Source organism: Polistes fuscatus, unplaced genomic scaffold (assembly GCF_010416935.1).
Source record: "Polistes fuscatus isolate 324 unplaced genomic scaffold, CU_Pfus_HIC Scaffold23, whole genome shotgun sequence".
NCBI classification, from domain to species: domain Eukaryota; kingdom Metazoa; phylum Arthropoda; class Insecta; order Hymenoptera; family Vespidae; genus Polistes; species Polistes fuscatus.
Genome location: NW_025113100.1, coordinates 2689844 through 2708703, shown reverse-complemented (window position 1 = coordinate 2708703; position 18860 = coordinate 2689844). Strand labels below are relative to the sequence as shown.

Sequence of the window (18860 nt, the reverse complement as noted above, 5' to 3'; positions counted from 1 at the left end):
ATAATGTATTGTATATTGTATATTATTATTATATTGTATATTATTATTATATTGTATATTATACACATTATAATGTATAAAGGTATATTATATATTTAAATTATACTATATATTATTACATAGTTTATGGAAAAAAAAAACTTTTAAAAGAATTAAATGATAAGTTAAGATTTGATCATAATTCATTTAATGAGAATCACAATCAATCAATCAATCAATCAATCTCAATCAAATTTATTAATATAATATATGATGAGAAATAATGGTTATTTTATTTATAATAATAATAATTATTTCAGATACGAAGGATGCAAGACATATTAGCACAAATGCAAGAAAAATTGAAAGCAACAGGACAAGTTGGCAATAACATCGGATTGAGGGGTAGAGTTGGAAGTCTTGGTAACGACTTAGACGTTACTGATGTAGATAAGAAACGAAGCAGTATTATTGACGTTTAAAACATACCAAGTTAATACAATAATAAATTATTCATCTTTGATTTATAATAGTGTTGGTATAAAATGTTAACGTTTTCAACGAGAGTCACTTTTTTATACGACTTATTATTATTATTATTATTATTATTATTATTATTATTATTATTATTTGTTTTACATAACTTATTTACAAAGTGATGATATATCGTGCGCACAAAAAGAAAGAAAAAATATTTAAAACGAACAAAAAAAAAATTAAATAAATAAAATAAAATAAAAATAAAAAATATATTTGTGTATGTGTATATATATATAAAAAAAAAGTATATTTGATTGGCCAATAGAAATAATCGAATACCTTTTTATACTTTAATAAAAATAATATATTTTTAAAGATACTTTTGAATATTTATAATTAATAAACATTACAATTGATATTAACAATACAATTGACCAATCAAATATAATTTGTTACCTGACTTTTATTTGAAATCTAATTTATTTTATGAAGTAAAGAAAGAGAGAGAAAGAAACAAGAATTAAAAAAAAAAAATAGGTAATTCAATTTTCTGCACCTTTATATGCAGAATAAAATATTAACAATAGTATTAATCAAAATTTATCAATGACAAATTGTGAACAGGTAAAAGGAAAGAGAGGATGATAACAAACATAATCAAATTCTGGACTTTCCAATGGGATTATCCAAGAAATAAGCAGACGCACGTTACGCATGTTAAAAATATTTTCGAACGGTATTCACGTATCTATTTCAGGAAGTTGTGACCAATCTAATTTATTACTCATGTTAACAAATCTGTGTAAATATATAAACGTATGTGAAAGTGTGTATGTGTGTGTAGATGTTGGTGGGTGTGTCGGTGGGTGTGAGTGGAGGTGTACGAGTGTGAGTATTGATGTTTTTGCATACGTACATGCGCGAACGAGTCTGTTTATCTAAAAAATAATGATAAACAATCTTTAAACGAACAAAATGAAGCACGATCATTTTACTATTCTCGTTTCTACATGCAAATTTAACACTTGGAAATAATCAATATTTTCGAACGTTGCCTAGTTTGCATTGATCTGCCATAAATTTTGCATTATTTTTTATTTTCAATCGGATAGTTCGTTGAACCAATGAACGACAAGAATAAAACAAAAACAAAAAGAGTGGAAGAGACACACACACGAGTAAAATTTAAAAAAATTTTTTTAATTAATTTTAATTATCGCGATAATTGTTTTCCTTTTCTTTCTGTTTCTTTTTTCTTTTTTTACCTCGAATTGTTTATGTAACACACAATTGATTAATATTATATTATTATACGTGGAATATAGTACAAAGGTTAATGACCTAATGAAATTTCGCAACGTATCGGTTGAAGAATATACGTTGTATTGCAATCTTCGTGATATTTAGTACGTTTAAGTTTTTTTATCTTCTTCTTCTTCTTCTTCTTCTTTCTTTTTTATTCTTTTTTTTCTGAAATTGATATTTCTGATAAGTGAAAGTGTTGTTCAAGATTTGTACGAAAGAAATATAAATATTTCCCTTTTATGGTCGGTTAAAGTTGAATCTTCGTTAAAGAAAAGTATATACTCGTTGTTATATAACAAAAGTTATTCTCATATCAGATTAAATGTTACGAAAGATGTTGGTCAGGAATTCGTTGCACCAATTGTTTCAATTCGTTGGTATTAAACGGGAAAATATTTTCAAATTAGAAATAATATTTTTTTATAGAATCAATGAAACGTAAACGATTTGGGAAATACCAGAGATTGTCGTCGTGAGAAGAAAAAAAAATTTTGTTCGTGTTTGAACGTTGTTTAAAAAAAGATAATAAAATTAACGATATAATAACAAAATGTCTTTTAATTATTCTCATCTAATATAAATTATATTTCTTCTTTTTATATTCTGGAATTTAAATATTTAAACGTTTATTTTATTTATTAAATATTATTATTTTATTTATTAAATAATAAATAAATTTATATATACAGGGTGTCCCACATAACTGTGGTCACGATTTTTCAAGTACTTACGATAATCCGACAAAAAAATACTTTAAACAAAAATTGATCTGTTTTTGATCTGTTTTGAAAGTTCAAAAATATTTTTTCTTTTAATGTTTTTAAAGGCTACCTTTATTTTTTTAAATGGCACTTAGTATTTTTGACTTTACAGTATTATAGCTCGTATAAATACGAATTCAACGATGTAGTATACTATGACCTTTAGATGACCTTCAAAGTAAAGAAATAAAAATTTTAACAAAAAATTATTTATATATATATATAAATATAAATATTTAAACATTTATTATGTGTAAAAAAATTGGTTCGAGTGACTACATAATTCGAAAAACAAAAGAAGAACCTATTAAACTGACAAGAAAATAAAAACCATTATTTATATCAATGAGTAAATTTTTATCAACGCGTTGTTTTTTTCTATTTTTTGTTTTACTTTTTTTTTTTAAACAAACAATTCGATAAAAATTTTAAATATTACGAATATTCTTCAAATGCAATATTGATCTAATAAATAATACGAAGAAAAAATAAATTGTCCTATCAATTGAATAAAATGATAATATAAAAATGTTCCTTACAAAAGCAAACGATTAAATTAATAATAATAATAATAATAAAACAGCGTTAAAAAACAAAATAAAAAAGTACAAACGAATTGTTAATAAATCTGCGTCAACGTGGTGTCATTTATATTCGAAAAAGATAATTAATCGGAAGGAAAAAGAACTAAATCAAATATCCTGAATCTTTGAATGTTGAATGTCAAACTAACTGATGAGGAAACAATTATACTAATTAATAACACGCGTCAAAAATAAAAAAATAGAATAGAGAAAAAGTAATTAATTCTTATCCATGAAATTATCAACTTCCTATACCGTTATAACAATTATTATTTTGCGTAGTTTAACAATTAACACATAATTAAGATTAGATGAGTTTTTATTCGAACGAGTTTTAATCATCATCATCATCGTCATACTATTCTTCTACTTTTTCTCTCTTTAAAATAACTCTACAGTTTCGTACTTTACAGTTATATATTTCCCCTAATGATAAAGTATAATTATTATTTTGCATAGTTTAACAATTAACACATAAATAAAATTTGATGAGTTTTTATTTGAACGAGTTTTCATCTTCATCGTCATATTACTTTCTCTTTCTCTCTAACCTATAAATTAACTCTACAGTTTTTAATGTATGGTTATATATTTCCCGTAATGGTAAAATACAAAATTATTATTTGAATAGTTTGACAATTAACACATAAATAAAATTAGATTAATTTTTATTCGAACGAGTTTGATCATCGTCATACTACTTTCTCTCTCTTTCTAACCTATAAAAAATCTCTACAGTTTGTGTACTTTACAGTTATATATTTCCCTTAATAATAAAGTAAAAAATTATTATTTGCATAGCTTAACAATTAACACATAAATAAAATTAGATGAGTTTTTATTTGAACGAGTTTTCATCTTCATCGTCATATTACTTTTTTCTTTCTCTCTAACCTATAAATTAACTCTATAATTTTTAATGTATGGTTATATATTTCCCGTAATGGTAAAATACAAAATTACAATGTGCATAGTTTAACAATTAATACATAAATAAGATTAGATGAGTTTTTATTTAAACGAGTTTGATCATCGTCATACTACTTTCTCTCTCTTTCTAACCTATAAAAAAACTCTACAGTTTGTGTACTTTACAGTTATATATTTCCGCTAATAATAAAGTGTAAAATTACAATGTGCATAGTTTAACAATTAACACATAAATAAAATTAGATTAATTTTTATTCGAACGAGTTTTTATCTTCATCGTCATCTTCATACTACTTCTTCTCTCATAAAATAACTCTACAGTCTGTACTCTCAGAATTCTCTGATACTTTCCCTCTCTCTTTCACTGTTGATAATGTAGTATAGTGGTGGGGAACAGAATAAAAGAATCGTTGTGAGTCGTGAGTAAAAGGCAAGTTACTATACTACACACAATAACGTTAACGTACGAACGAGTCACTCGCGTTGCTTGGAAATACCACGAGGGTCTCTCTCTTTCTCTGTCTTTTTGAAAATATTTATTTTTATATTCAATTTGTTTGAGATTTTGTATTATTTCTTTTTTTGTAATCGATAAATACCGGAATTCTCTTATCGAAGATAAATTTGTTCACAGTGCTACATATATAAAGAAGAAACGAATATTAAATCGCGTCAATTTTCTAATATTTCGATTTGGAATCTTGTGTTGCAATGAAATTTTCAATCGTGATATTAAAATAACTACTTTTGATTACATTTAATTGTACAACGAGAGGAAAGAAAAACAAAAACAGTGAAACAATTGACATTGATGTTCAAGTTTACACGCAATATTAAAAGTAAGTGACAACAACAAAAAGAAGTTTTTTTTATTTATTTTTATTATTTAATTAAACAAACACAGGGTTTCGGTTCTTTCTTTTGTTTCTTTTTCGTTCTTTTATATCATTGGATTTTTATCGTGTTGAACAAAAAAAAAACAAACAAAAAAAAAATATGAATTCTTTCCTCGATTTTAATTCCGAACAGGTTTTTATATAAATTATTATACAGTATTTTCCCAACTTATACTCGTACGTTTGGTATTTACGTAAATCATATAAACGTTCTTTCGTTATATTATAATGATTTAACGAACGGCATCAGGTACAATCACACGTGGAACGTGACTTAAGTATAATTCATTGTCAGTGTTTTAGCATTCATGGTGTCGCATCCTTTCTTCCTTCATTCTTGTTCAAGGTTATTTTTTCTTTGTTTTCGTATCAAGTACGTTAATATTCATTTTATATATATATATATAATTTTTCAATGTTCTTTTATTTATAATTTATTAATTTTTATTGCAAATAATCGGATCATTTGATTTTTAAAGAGGAATATTTAAAATATATTTATTATTTATATGGATAAAATAATTAATAATTATTTAAATTATATTATCCTATTAATCCTGTATAATAATTAATAATTATTTAAATTATATTATGCTAATAATCCTGTATAATAATTAATAATTATTTAAATTATATTTTCCTATTAATACTGTAGAATAATTAATAATTATTTAAATTATATTATCCTATTAATCCTGTATAATAATTAATAATTATTTAAATTATATTAATATACTATATAAACCTTGTATAATAATTATTGGATTAATTGGATAATTAATAATTCTTTAATTTATATTACTATACACTATAAACCAATGAAAACTAGAAATAAAAATTAGAATAATTATTATCTAAAATTATTCTAAATTATATATAGTTATAATAATAATAATAATATCATAAATAAATATAATAAAATATTATTATATTATTAAAGTTATAATAATTATTAATCTAAATTAATTAATCTAAAAAAGAATTATTATAACTATATTAATAATCTATAAAAATGATGAGGGAAGAAATCATTTAGGAAAAAAAGAAAAAAGAAAACAAAAAAAGAAAGGAAATGAACGAAACAAGTTTTATATCACAACTGAATATGCAGGTAGTAGAAAAGCGAGATTTAAAACGAGGTTTTTTTTTTTTCTTTTTAGATAAGATCAGGTAAAAGTTTATAAATAGTACACCATATCGAGGTCAGTATCAAAGAACTGAACTGACATTGAAGATTTCACCAGAATACATACCACCATAAATTTGTACTTCGTTTACACAGGGATATATACGTTATATTATACTGACACCATTTACATTGTCATTATAATCATAATAATTCATCATTTTTGTCGTATTAATAATAATAATAATAATAAAAAAAAAAAGAAGAAAAAAAAAAATAAAATTCTTGAACGTACCATTCGTTGACATTTTCGTGACTTTTAATAATATTCTTCGTATCCTTGTGTTTGTTTTTTCTTATTTTTAATTCAATAAAATCGAAAGAGGGAAAACAAGAAAAAAAATAATAAAAAAACCGCGAGATATTATTAAACGATCAAAGAAGAATATTATGAGCCATTAAAAGTTCATTAATTCGTTCGTTTCGAATGTTAAATGCGTATATAAAAAAGAAAAGAAAAAAAAAAAAATAATCGAATAAATGCGGTTATGCGGATTACATTCTTTTTTTTTTTTCTTTTTCTTTTTTTTTTTTTGGTATAATCGACGATTATCATTTTGGTGACATAATTCAATGTGTATTTCGAAATAATTTCTGTCACAATTGAAATGTAAATATATCTTTCAATTTTCTTTCTATGAGAATTATGAAATACAATAATCATTGCGACACGTTAATATATTAAACATTATTTATTTAACATTATTGAATTATTTAAAATTATATTCCATTGATTTCAATTAAAAAATTAATAATCAAATTTTATATGATTATATATAATTAAAAAAAAAAAAGGAAAATTATAATATAATAATAAATGATAAATATGATATAATAATAATAATAATAAAAAAAAAGGAAAATAAAAAAAACAATATAATAAAAATAAAAAAAAAATAAATGATTTTGAAAATTGCGATGAAAATAAATTTTAAATAAAACACAACATTGAAACTAATAATTAAATATCAACCTACTCGTTACGCAAGTATAGAAAATAATGTTTTGAAAAAAAAAAAGAAAAAAAAGAAAAGAAAAATTTTTTCAACTTGAAAAATAAAAGTTCAATAAAAATGGTATTCTATTTGCGTAACAAAGTATAGTTTAAGTCTATCTGCTATATTATAATCCGCAAGAATGTTAAACATGATCGATAATAATATCATCATTTTATTTTGAATCTAATTGTGTGCAACGTTTCTTTCATCGTTTCTTTTTTTTTCTTTTTTTCTTTTCATCAGTTCTAACATTAAAAATCTTTTCTCGTATTTCAATATAAATTTATTTATAATTATTTTAGAAACGATGTTTTTTTTTTCATTCACGTTCACAAATATCATTAAATTTTACACGATCGTTAAAAGAAAAAAAAAAAGAAAAAAAACAATGAATGACAACAAAACTAATTATGCATTAGGTCATACCACGTTTAAAGAAAAGTGTCACCTAACAAATAGAATTCTATTATCGATACTGCAATGATTGTTATTACGTTCGTTTCCTGTAAGCAAACTAATTTGACTGCTGGGAACAACACGTCATACAAAAATAAAATAGAAAAACGTGACACAATATTGAAGAAGTGTACGGTTAACAAAAGAATAATAATAATAATAATAATAATAATGTGGTGATAAGAAATTTGTTCTTACAATATATTAACAAAAATGAAAGAAAATGTTGATACGATTGTATTCTTTGTAATTTTTATTAGTACGTTAAAAAATATATATAAAAGTCTATATGATTGAATTTTATTTTTCAGAAAGGATGGAATTAATAATATTTTTGGGATTAATAATCCTAACTAAATCACAAATGATTTATCCGGGTCAATACGAACATGCGAAGAATGCGAATTATCCTGTTTATGATAATAATCAACAACAATTGTATCAAGCGTCTTATTATCCTGCTGCATACGCTGCAAATGCTGCACCTGCAGCACCAGCAACAGGAATATATTCACAAGATTTATATTATGCACAACAACAACAGCCAGGACAACCAACATATTATGCACAACAAGCTGCATATGCACCACAACAAGCTGTATATGCACCACAACAAGCTGCATATGCACCACAACAAGCTGCATATGCACCACAACAAGCTGCATATGCACCACAAGCTGCATATGCACCACAACAAGCAGCATATGTACCACAACAAGCTGCATATGCACAACAAGCTGCATATGTACCACAACAAGCTGCATATGCACAACAAGCTGCATATGCACCACCATTGTTATATTCTTCAACGTCTAGCAATAGTCAACTACGAAAACGAGCATCCATAAATAATGATACAGCATTGGAAACAAATGTTAATAGAATTGCTCTGCCAATTTCACCTCTTGCTCAATCGTTGCCATCAGATTGGGCTTATCAGGTAAGATCTTATATACAATTGTAATTTTTTACACAGGTAAGCCCTCCCCCCTACAGCACGGAAACGTATAAACCCTTCTGTAACACGATTGAAAAATAATTTGCGAAAATCTTTGTACATAACCCTGTATTTCTACTATCACTGATAGTTTAGCATACTTCACAAATAAATGATCTTCAAATAATGAACCGTATTATAGAAGGATTAACTATATTCAAATGTCCCTTCCATTAAATGATTTGATTGAAATTATAATTTGTTTTAACATTTGTTAATCACAGGTTAACAAATAATTTGCGAAAATCTTTGTACACCACCCTGTATTTCTGCTATCATTGATAGTTTAACATACTTCACAAATAAATGATCTTCAAATAATGAACCGTGTTATAGGAGGATTAACTGTATTCAAATGTCCCTTCCATTAAATGATTTGATTGAAATTATAATTTGTTTTAACATTTGTTAATCACACAGGTTAACAATATTATTTCCAAAGGTGTCACGAAATTGGCATTGGATATTCAAAACATGATATACGCTAATAATTTGGCATCGGTAATTAACGAGCATGAAAACATTGTATTTTCGCCGCTTAATCTTGCCGGAGCATTGGCGATAATTCATTTGGGATCAGCCGGTATAACATTCGAGGAAACTTCGAGAATTCTTGGACTTGCTACTGGAGTTGACATATCAACCCATTCCGAATTGGTTCATCAAATATTTGGTTTATTAATGTCAGTGATACATCAGAGTGTTTCTGGATCTGCCAGAACTACGGACATTGCCAATGGAATTTTTGTACAGGTATAATACATTAATTGATTATTATTATTATTATATTAACGAATGAATTAATTCGTTGAAATAATTTCTATCATTTTATTTTGAATTGAATTTTTCTTTTTCAATTCATCAGAAAGGTTTTCCAATAAGACCGGAATTCAAGACGATCAGCGAAAACGTTTACAAAAGCGAAGTTGAGAATCTCGATTTTCAATTGAAAGGAAATGAAGCACAAGAGAGAATAAATGCGTGGGTTAAAGAAAAAACAAATGGAAAAATTGCATCGATTTTAAGCGACGTACCATCGCCGAGCACTTTGGTTATCATAGCATCAGCGTTATATTTCAATGCAGAATGGGACAGACATTTCATAAAAGGTGCTACCAATAAAAGGCCATTTTTCATAGAACCTAATCAACAAATCACTGTTGACTTCATGTACAATGCTGGAGATTTTCCATTTTACGAGGACCCAAATATTGGCGTTAAAATAGTTGGTTTACCTTACAAAGGATTGGACGTAAGTATGAAATCATTGATTATACTAGTTTACAGTACATTTGTTGCCGAAAAAATTGTAGATTTTTTTTCAGACAGATTTCAAATATATTTAGTAGAATTTTTGTATCAGTTCTTTTTCTTTTCTCAAATATTAATCTTAACACATTGAAATATGTACGCACTTTATCGATTAATAAATATAAATGATAAAAATCATCAAACAACAAATAACTCGAGTACTGCATACAAATTTTTGAGGTTAGGTTTGATAAAAACAGGTGATAAGTGTGGAACATTATCAATCATAAAATTCACGTGAACGGATAAAAAGTTTCATTTTGTAAACTAGTGAATTATTATTTGAAATATTTATTCTTTGTGTTATAAGAAATTTAATATATATATATATATATATTTTTTTTTTAGATGACTATGTACATCATGTTACCAACCATAGAAGGTGCAAGAGCATTGGGTGGATTCGAAAAGACTCTGACACCTGATATCATTGAATATTTGATTAAAAACATGAAAAATCAATCATGCATAATAGGGATGCCTAAAATGAAGATTACCAGTTCTTTAAAATTGAAACGAATATTACAAAGTTTAGGTTTGTTATCGCTGTTTGAGCCAACAATCGCTGATTTAAGTTTATTGTCACCCGGCCCGGATGGTCAAAACAATGTCAATCCAAATTCGAATGTGGCTGCTATCACGGATCCCAACAGACCTGGTAAACAAATTGGTAACAGAAAATCAAATAATAACAACAACAACAGAGACCAATTAATATTTTCAAGATTCGGTGGTGTAGCGAATGAAAAACGAGATATGAGAAAAAATTTATTTCAATATTTTGACAATAATCGTAATTACAATGTCGAACAATGGTTCACAGGATTTAACATAAGAAGATTGGAGAAGAAAAAACGTGAGATTGAAAAGGAACGTATCAACAACAACAACCATGTTACCAACGATGTTAACAGAGTTAAAAGACAGAGTCGTATTCCCGAAGAATTTCTTCGTATCATTGAAAATAGAAATTATCAATATTATGGTTTGGATAATCTTAGAAATAGTGCGACTCTGAGTAATCCTCATTTGTATGCTGATGATGTGTTGCATAAAGTAGACATTGATATCAATGAAAGGGGTACAGAAGCTGCAGCAGCAACTGCAGTTGTCTTGGAAAGAGATGGCAGACAAAAAAGGTTAATCGCTAATAGACCATTTTTATTTTTCATCAGACACAATCCTACGAAATTAATATTGTTTTGGGGTACGATTAACACGCCTACTCCGAATTATTCTAACTTGTAAACATATCTTTTATTATTATCTATTTTTTTTTTATTTTTTTTATTTTTATTAACCCTTCTTTCGAGAATATCATTCCAAACAAATTCACCAGTACGCGCTAGTAACGAAAAAGGGTTAACTTCAATTTTTATCAAACAGTATTTAACATTATTATTATTATTATTATTATTATTATTATAATTGCCTCTAATATACACGTATATGTATGTGATATATTCATAATTGATTAAAATCCTATTTAATTATAAGTAGAGGTCAATTATAAACAAATAAGTTATATTTTTTGTTGTAATCTCTCTCTCTCTCTTTCTTTAAGATTTCATTCGCATTACAATATTTAATAATAAGACTATTGTTTATTCGCATTGAACACCAAAGAAAATGAACTTCAATTTGTATTTAGAGCTTAGCTTAGCTTTTTTTTTTCCTAGTTAGTTTATATAAGAAAAAAATTGATTTTATATCCGCTAAATGTAGATTTGTTTTTTTTTTCTTTTTTTTATAATAGCTCATTTTAATACGTTATTTATATACTATATTTTAGTTTTATATTTTATATATTAGTTTATATATATATTATTAAAAAGGAAAAAAAGAAAATTTATTACTTTGTCTATCGATGAATTCAAAATTAAAGCTTGCTTTGCTTGAAATGATTTATTATAATGTTTTTATTTTATTATTGAATTTTAAATATATCCGCATAGACCCAAAATTTAAATTCGTATTCCTCTACCAACGTGTGTCACGTAATTTACTGATTATCGACTATCAATTAAATAAAATGTATTCGTAAAATGCAGTGTAATATGTCGAACAAAATTGATGTTCCGTGTGTGTATGTACATAGAATATCTTTATTTTGATGTAATCATTTTAACGTTTTTTCGCAGTGATAAATTCGAGGTTAAAATTGTCCTGTTATATAAGTTGAATACGTTAAATTATTAACACTAGGTTTACAATACCAGACGACTCAGTCATTTTGACTGGTCGTGCAATTTCAATTTAAAATTCTTATTACATATAACATTTTTGCTTTCCGAAATGATGTTATGACTTTTTTTAAATATAAGAATAGAAGACATTTTATGAACTTTTAATGTTACTTTACACCAGTAAAAATGATTGCTGCGTGTTTTTATGATAAAATATATGATTTCAAAGAATCATGAGACCGATGTAATAAATATAACACCTGTGTGTCTTTTTTTTTTTGTTTTTTACGATGATTACTGCATTTTTACGAGATTTTTACGAACACTTACTTCGTAAATGAAGACACGCGAATAGTTTTGTTTCGAGCTTCGCGTTCAACGCACGAAAGAAAATCTTAATCCAAGCGATCTTCATATTCATTCATCTTTACCTGCACAGTAACACAGTAACAGGTAAGAAATATTTATGTGGATATGGAAATATTCCAAAATATATTATTCAGTAAGAATCCTAAATACGAATAAAGTGTCTTAGTTTGAAGTTATTTTTATAACGATCGACAGACCCTAAAAATATCAAAACGAAAAAAAGTTTATAAATATTTAGAAAATGCAATCAGCATACCTCTGGAATGTTCAGATGTAAAAAGTGAATTATGTGATAGCGACGGTGAATTTTTAGATAGATAAATTGATCCACAAGGCAGTGATGATAACAGTGTTTTATTATCGAGAGTAGTGATGAAGAAATTCCTGATGAGGACAATATAGATCAACGTACCAAATCAGCAAACTGAAATTGCTTCAAACGACGGAACTAATTGGACAAGAATTGAGGAAGAATTGGAGAAGAAGGAGGTGTTGCTGGTAGATTACCAGTTCAGAGTGCTTTCAAAGATGTACACGGCCCAACAGCACGATAAAAAACGATAAAAAAAAAAAAGCAAAAAAACAGAAAAAGACAGCATGGAACGTTTCTCAACGTTATTTTGTACAAATCCAATGGATGCACACTTACCGTTTATAAGAGCAAACCAAATAAAAAAGTACTTATACCAAGTACAAAACGTAAACACATCGAAATTGATAAGGCTGCTAAGAAATTATCTGAAAATGTATCGTTTTATAATAGAATTAAATTTGGCGTCTATGTCATTGATCAAATGGCACGAAAATATGCGGTGAAATCAGATTCCAGAAGGTGACCGCTTCGAGTGTTTTTCAATATTTTAGATTTAGACGGAATAAATAGCTGGATATTGTACAAAAAAAAACATAATACGAGAAAATATCTCGCGGAAAGATTTTCTATTTCGATTAGCAGAAGAACTTGCTTCAGAATTTCATACTTCAAGGCAAAAACCACACGAAGCTGATATACCAACTACAAGTGGCACGGTTTCTAGTGTCAAATGGTGTCAAATAGGATATTGCAATAACAATAAGACTACAAATATTTGCAATACATGCAAAAAAAGTGTATGCAGAAAGTGTACACACAGCAAAATGGTGGATTTTGAAGGGGACGGTACATAGATCATATATTCCGAGCTTTTAGGCAACAATAAACATTTCTATCTTAATTAATTGTAAATTAATTAAGATAGAATATTAATTAGGTAATTAACAATTATTTTAATGCACTACTGCACTCTTCTTATATTACGGGAGAATTTGACCCCCGAAGTCAGCACTGCGCAGAAGTGTTAAAATAATTACATAAAAATGAAAATATTCGTCGTACAGACACACGAAATATTCATTTTTTCGACATACACACTGCATTTTATTAATGCAGGCTTCTCACATATACGTGGGTATTTCAAATCAACAAATTTTATTTAACAACAAACCTTTGAAATTTTCTTCTATTTGAACGCCTTGAATGACTACTTCTTAAAATATACGTTTAAATGCACTTCTGAAAACACACACACGTTTATACACTAACAATTAAATATAATTATTTAAAATTCTGTTATAATATATCATATACTATCATATACTATCATATAACTATCAAAGAATACTGTATTCTTTGACAATTTGTACCGTCATAACTGCATTTTTGATAGTATTGTACCGTCACCGCGTTAAGTACCAACTATCGCCAACTGGTGGTCCCGGTAGCAACTAAAATGAATCTTGGTAGATAAAAAAGGGAACAATTTATGAATTTACATCTGTCGATAATTCAGATTCCTGTACATACAATTTTACAATAATATTAATGATTTTAGAAATGCAATAAAAGATGGCAGATCTCTTTGAAATATTCCTTTTATAGATGTAATTATAATCGCACATAAATGCGGTTCATAGTAATATAAACTAAAATAATTCAATTATTTGTTCTTAATCTCCTTTTCGTAATATATTTGCAAAAAGTGGGAGAATTACGTTTTTATATTTCTTCACAACATGATTTTCATCAAAATGAAAATCTAAGTGTAAAATTGATAAACATTTAAATTTTTTATCATCATACTAGAATTCTTCTTAAACACTATCGCGGTAAGTAGGTTTTATTCAAAACTCTTATTATATTATAGAAATTGAATGAATTAATAATTGTTTGACACGTAAATCATGATTTTAAACGGTTATACTTTTCTTTTTCTTGTATATATCATAACTTTTATAGATAATGACCACATCAGAGAACTCTAATGAACCTATTAAGGTGGCAGAGGAAAGTGGAATAGTATGTATTGAATTATTTGGTTTATTTTTTGTTTGTAAATGGTTGCGCATAGAAATCGATAGGTTCTTAAATGATGCATCAAACATTGCGTTAATGTTAATTCATTTTCATTCATGATACGCTCGTTTGGTGCAGTGCGGTGATGGTATAAAAGAATACTTGGAACCCCGATTTGAGTGTCCTATTTGTTTAACTTGGCTACGTGATCCAGTTCTAACATCTTGTGGTCATAAATTTTGTTCACGGTGCATTTACACTTGGTTACAGTAAGTTTTATAACAATTAATTATTTAAATAAAGCTTAACTATTTGAATCTGAAAAATTCCTAACAGATAGCGAATAAATTTATTAATTTTATATTAGTAATATTTAATATTAATCAAAAGATTAAAATGATTAAACTATTAATGTACGTGCATAACAATACTAATACGTTTAACCATACTACATTTTCTTTTTTCATTAGAAGAGAAGGTGCGTGCTGTCCGATAGACAGTCAACCTTTAAAATCTGAAAGCGATCTTTTCAGAGACCTTTATACAAGCAGAGAAATATCTCAACAGCGCACTACATGTACATATCGCCAATTTGGTTGCTTAGCTGAATTGTCACCAGTCGATATGGAGACGCATATCAATGAATGTACATACAAAAACCTTTCTACCTCGGAAGGGATTCCGTGTTCCTTTAAAGACGTCGGTTGCATGGAACTATTTTGTTCGAAAGAATCTTTGCGCATACATTTGGAAAAAAATGTCAATTCGCATTTAACCGTTAGTAAAGTAATGTGTAATACATTAAGTAAATGAATTTACATTTACAATATGATTACTTATTAACAGATGATACTAAATTCGCTTCAACGCTTATCAATGACTCAAGGCCACGTTAGCGCTTTATCTGCGGAATCCAAGTTATGGGATCCACCACCCAAAAATGGAACATCGGTATCAGATAAAGAACCACCACCGGATTGGCAACAATTATTAAAGTAATTAACAGAAATATAATACATTTCTGTTATATTCAAAGAATATTAAGCGAAGTATCTTTTTAGGAATTTGTACGAAAGGATAGTAGTATTGGAACAACAAAATCGTGAACTTTCTATTACCGTCTCCAATCAAAAAAATCAACTTACAGCCTTACAAACTTCGATGCGTTTTACCAAAGAGGAAATGTTATTACACAATTGCAATGGTGTCTATATCTGGAAATTAAATTCCTTTCAAGAAAAACTTAATTCAATGATAGATGATCCTTTGAAGATGTATTATAGTTCTGGATTTTATACCGGACCTAACGGTTACAAAATGTGTGCCAGAATAAACATATCCTCCAAGGATCCACAATTTTTATCATTACTTTTACATATCATGAAATCGGAAAATGACGATGCATTGGATTGGCCCTTCAATGGCGTCATGTACTTCGTATTGATACATCCGCATAATTCAGAAAAAGATATTAGAGAGAAAACTTGTTCCAGACCGGATCTTGAAGCTTTCAGAAAACCTATTTGTGAATTAAATAAACGTAGTTTCGGTTACGTTGAATTTGTACGTACTCAGGATTTACCTGATTTTTTACGAAGAGATACTTTAACTTTTCGCATCGAAGTACGAGCCTACGATAAATTTCAATTACCATTACTCTAAGATCAATTGTTTTACTTATAAGTTTACTTATTATCGTTCAAGCTTTGTAAATAAAAATATAGAGTATTAATTTTATATGTATTATTAAACTACGTTAAGATATATTTTTTTATCAATTTTATATAATAAAATTATATATAAACAAAATATAAAATCCGTCCAAAATGTTTGTATATTGCAGCACATCGTTGAATTAAATATAATAAAAGAAAAAAAAAAGAAAAAAAATATAGTAAAAGTGGTATAATGGTAATAAACGAATTACTTTAAAAACATTCACATCTGATTTTTCTCTTCGTTAAAAAAATCCCTTTTTTTTTATGTATTTTATATTGAAAAATAAATTATTTGATGCATCGAATATTATTTTTGTTCGTTTATAATTTGTATTTATAAAAGAACTACTCTTAAAAGAATATTTCTGATAAAATTAATTAAACACCAGTAGTTTATTTTAATGTTAAAATATATTGATACTTCAATATTAATAGAATTATTGTAATTTTATTGTTGTATTGTTGCAGTTGGCTGGATATTTGGCATTAGAGAATCATGAAACAACCTAGTTTCTGGATTGAAAGTCCCACTTTCATATAATTGAAAAATACTTCTTACCTTCACTCGACAACAACGTCTTTTATAATCGCTCGTAACGGAAATATTATCTTGAAGAATAATGGATATAAATTTGATAATTTATTTATTTATATTTAAATCAAGTTTAATGACAATCCTTGGAATCCTTCTTATAAATGCTGAAAATCGCTTACCCGTTTTAATTACACGTACTTTTCATTATGGCAAACATGCGATTAATATTTATCATCCACTAGTTGTAATAATTGAAGTACCAAAAAGGTGAGTGTTATTATATATATATAATAGAAAAATTATTTGTATAATTAACTCTAACAACTTTTTATTCTTAAATAAAAATAATCTTTCTCTATTTTGTTTTCCTATTTTTTTATATATATATATATATCAAATTTTAGATGGTTCAAACACTTCTACATGTTTGCAATGCCAGCTTCTACGTTCTCTCTCGTTTTAATTTATTATAAATATTTTATGAACGGTAAAATTCCAGAAATTATATATCGCTTATTAGACGCATCGCTTGGCAAATCCAGAAAAGCATTAAGTAAAGTATATTGAAATTTTTGTATAGTTAATTATATTAATATTATTATTATTATTATTATTATAATATATTATTTCATTTTTAGTATCACCGGAATGCGGATTTTTAGCCTTGACCCTTCTTACCGTACATTGTTGGAAAAGATTCTACGAAACGCATTATGTTAATGTTTTCTCGGATAAAAAAATCCACATATCTCATTACATAGTCGGATATTTACATTATGCGGGAACAATAATTGGTATCGTGGGTGAATTACACGGTTTTGTTCGAGGTAACATACGAGTAATATTTTTCTATATATAAAATAAAATAATACATGTATAAAATTTGTACGATTTAAAAGCGAATCTCTTTTTTACAGATTCAGATAAATCAATCGATTGGCATAATTTAACGTTCTTACAAATAGTTTGCGCTAATATATTTTTATTGTCATCGTTTGTGCAATTGCAATCTAATTTTATCTTAGCCAATTTGAGAAAATCTAATAACAAAGTTGTCTTCGATGGTTATAAAGTACCGCACGGTGGTCTATTCGAATATATAACATCGCCGTTGCAATTAACAGAAATTTTAATTTATTTATCGTTATCTGTGATTCTTTGGCAAAGTAATACGTTTCATTACGTCACGCTTTGGGTAATAGTTAACCAGGTAAATAAATATATACGTTAAACAATTCTATATATACATATATATATAAATTATTTGTTAAAATGAATTTATTTTTATAGGTGCATTGTGCTATAATGGAACACAAATGGTATCGACAAACTTTCAAAAACTATCCGAAGAAACGGAGAAACTTAATTCCATATTTATTTTAAATAGAATTAATATTATCTTTGTGATATTTTTATAATATTTATAATTTAAAATAGATATATAAAAATAGATATATATATAATAATATATAAATATATATATATATATATATATAAATATTTATACTTTATGAAATGTAATTGGTATGCACGATTTCACGATTAGATGTGATAATTCAAATTTGAATTGAATATAATAAATATTTATATAAATAATTATTCACACAATTAATCATTTATTTATTATCATTATTATTTTTGTAAATATAAAAAGTTAACCGGAAAACTTTTACCTTGACGAACAAATTTATGAAAATAGGTTATATTCATAATATTGATCGAGTTTTCCGGACAATTTAACAATATTTTTTTCATAACTGATAGAATAAATAATAACTAATATAAATTATTGTTTCTAATTAGTTTTTGCTACCTTTAATATTCGAATGCATTTGAA

General features: G+C 26.5%; 4 protein-coding genes across 6 annotated transcripts; all 4 read left to right on the top strand.

The window, feature by feature from the left end:
* Positions 1 to 297: 297 nt before the first annotated feature.
* On the top strand, positions 298 to 581 carry LOC122518065 (septin-4-like; the record flags this gene model as incomplete). The annotated part of the gene is given in 1 exon segment (XM_043636740.1): positions 298 to 581. A coding segment is annotated over 1 exon segment (164 nt), but the record flags the coding sequence as incomplete, so codon positions are not given.
* Positions 582 to 4468: 3887 nt separating this feature from the next.
* On the top strand, positions 4469 to 11165 carry LOC122518062 (serine protease inhibitor 28Dc). 3 transcript variants are annotated; one of them, XM_043636736.1, is made up of 6 exons: positions 4469 to 4878; positions 7887 to 8515; positions 8993 to 9325; positions 9438 to 9824; positions 10232 to 10541; positions 10707 to 11165. In XM_043636736.1, exons 1-6 carry the CDS (start codon positions 4851 to 4853, stop codon positions 11129 to 11131), a joined length of 2112 nt encoding a protein of 703 aa, XP_043492671.1. In that variant the 5' UTR covers positions 4469 to 4850; the 3' UTR covers positions 11132 to 11165. The 3 variants fall into 3 exon arrangements, with proteins under 3 accessions (XP_043492671.1, XP_043492670.1, XP_043492669.1); XM_043636735.1 differs by having other exon boundaries at positions 10232 to 10553; XM_043636734.1 differs by having other exon boundaries at positions 10232 to 11165.
* Positions 11166 to 12458: 1293 nt separating this feature from the next.
* LOC122518064 (polyprenol reductase) lies at positions 12459 to 18430 on the top strand. The gene is made up of 6 exons (XM_043636739.1): positions 12459 to 12522; positions 16957 to 17290; positions 17428 to 17576; positions 17662 to 17850; positions 17941 to 18233; positions 18314 to 18430. Exons 2-6 carry the CDS (start codon positions 17109 to 17111, stop codon positions 18404 to 18406), a joined length of 906 nt encoding a protein of 301 aa, XP_043492674.1. The 5' UTR covers positions 12459 to 12522; positions 16957 to 17108; the 3' UTR covers positions 18407 to 18430.
* LOC122518063 (TNF receptor-associated factor 6) lies at positions 14479 to 16707 on the top strand. Its single transcript, XM_043636738.1, has 6 exons — positions 14479 to 14583; positions 14714 to 14773; positions 14909 to 15039; positions 15241 to 15547; positions 15617 to 15765; positions 15832 to 16707. Exons 2-6 carry the CDS (start codon positions 14717 to 14719, stop codon positions 16430 to 16432), a joined length of 1245 nt encoding a protein of 414 aa, XP_043492673.1. The 5' UTR covers positions 14479 to 14583; positions 14714 to 14716; the 3' UTR covers positions 16433 to 16707.
* Positions 18431 to 18860: the final 430 nt, after the last annotated feature.

What these genes read in the sequence shown, in the direction of transcription:
- LOC122518062 (XM_043636734.1), top strand. Translation starts at nt 4,851, where the DNA reads ATGTTCAAGTTTACACGCAATATTAAAA. An exon ending in CATCAGATTGGGCTTATCAG is followed by an intron (nt 8,516 to 8,992) that starts GTAAGATCTTAT and finishes TTAATCACACAG; the next exon opens with GTTAACAATATTATTTCCAA. An exon ending in CCAATGGAATTTTTGTACAG is followed by an intron (nt 9,326 to 9,437) that starts GTATAATACATT and finishes TCAATTCATCAG; the next exon opens with AAAGGTTTTCCAATAAGACC.
- LOC122518063 (XM_043636738.1), top strand. Translation starts at nt 14,717, where the DNA reads ATGACCACATCAGAGAACTCTAATGAACCTATTAAGGTGGCAGAGGAA. An exon ending in TGGCAGAGGAAAGTGGAATA is followed by an intron (nt 14,774 to 14,908) that starts GTATGTATTGAA and finishes CGTTTGGTGCAG; the next exon opens with TGCGGTGATGGTATAAAAGA. An exon ending in GATTGGCAACAATTATTAAA is followed by an intron (nt 15,766 to 15,831) that starts GTAATTAACAGA and finishes GTATCTTTTTAG; the next exon opens with GAATTTGTACGAAAGGATAG.
- LOC122518064 (XM_043636739.1), top strand. Translation starts at nt 17,109, where the DNA reads ATGGATATAAATTTGATAATTTATTTATTTATATTTAAATCAAGTTTA. An exon ending in ATAATTGAAGTACCAAAAAG is followed by an intron (nt 17,291 to 17,427) that starts GTGAGTGTTATT and finishes ATCAAATTTTAG; the next exon opens with ATGGTTCAAACACTTCTACA. An exon ending in TTTGGGTAATAGTTAACCAG is followed by an intron (nt 18,234 to 18,313) that starts GTAAATAAATAT and finishes TTATTTTTATAG; the next exon opens with GTGCATTGTGCTATAATGGA.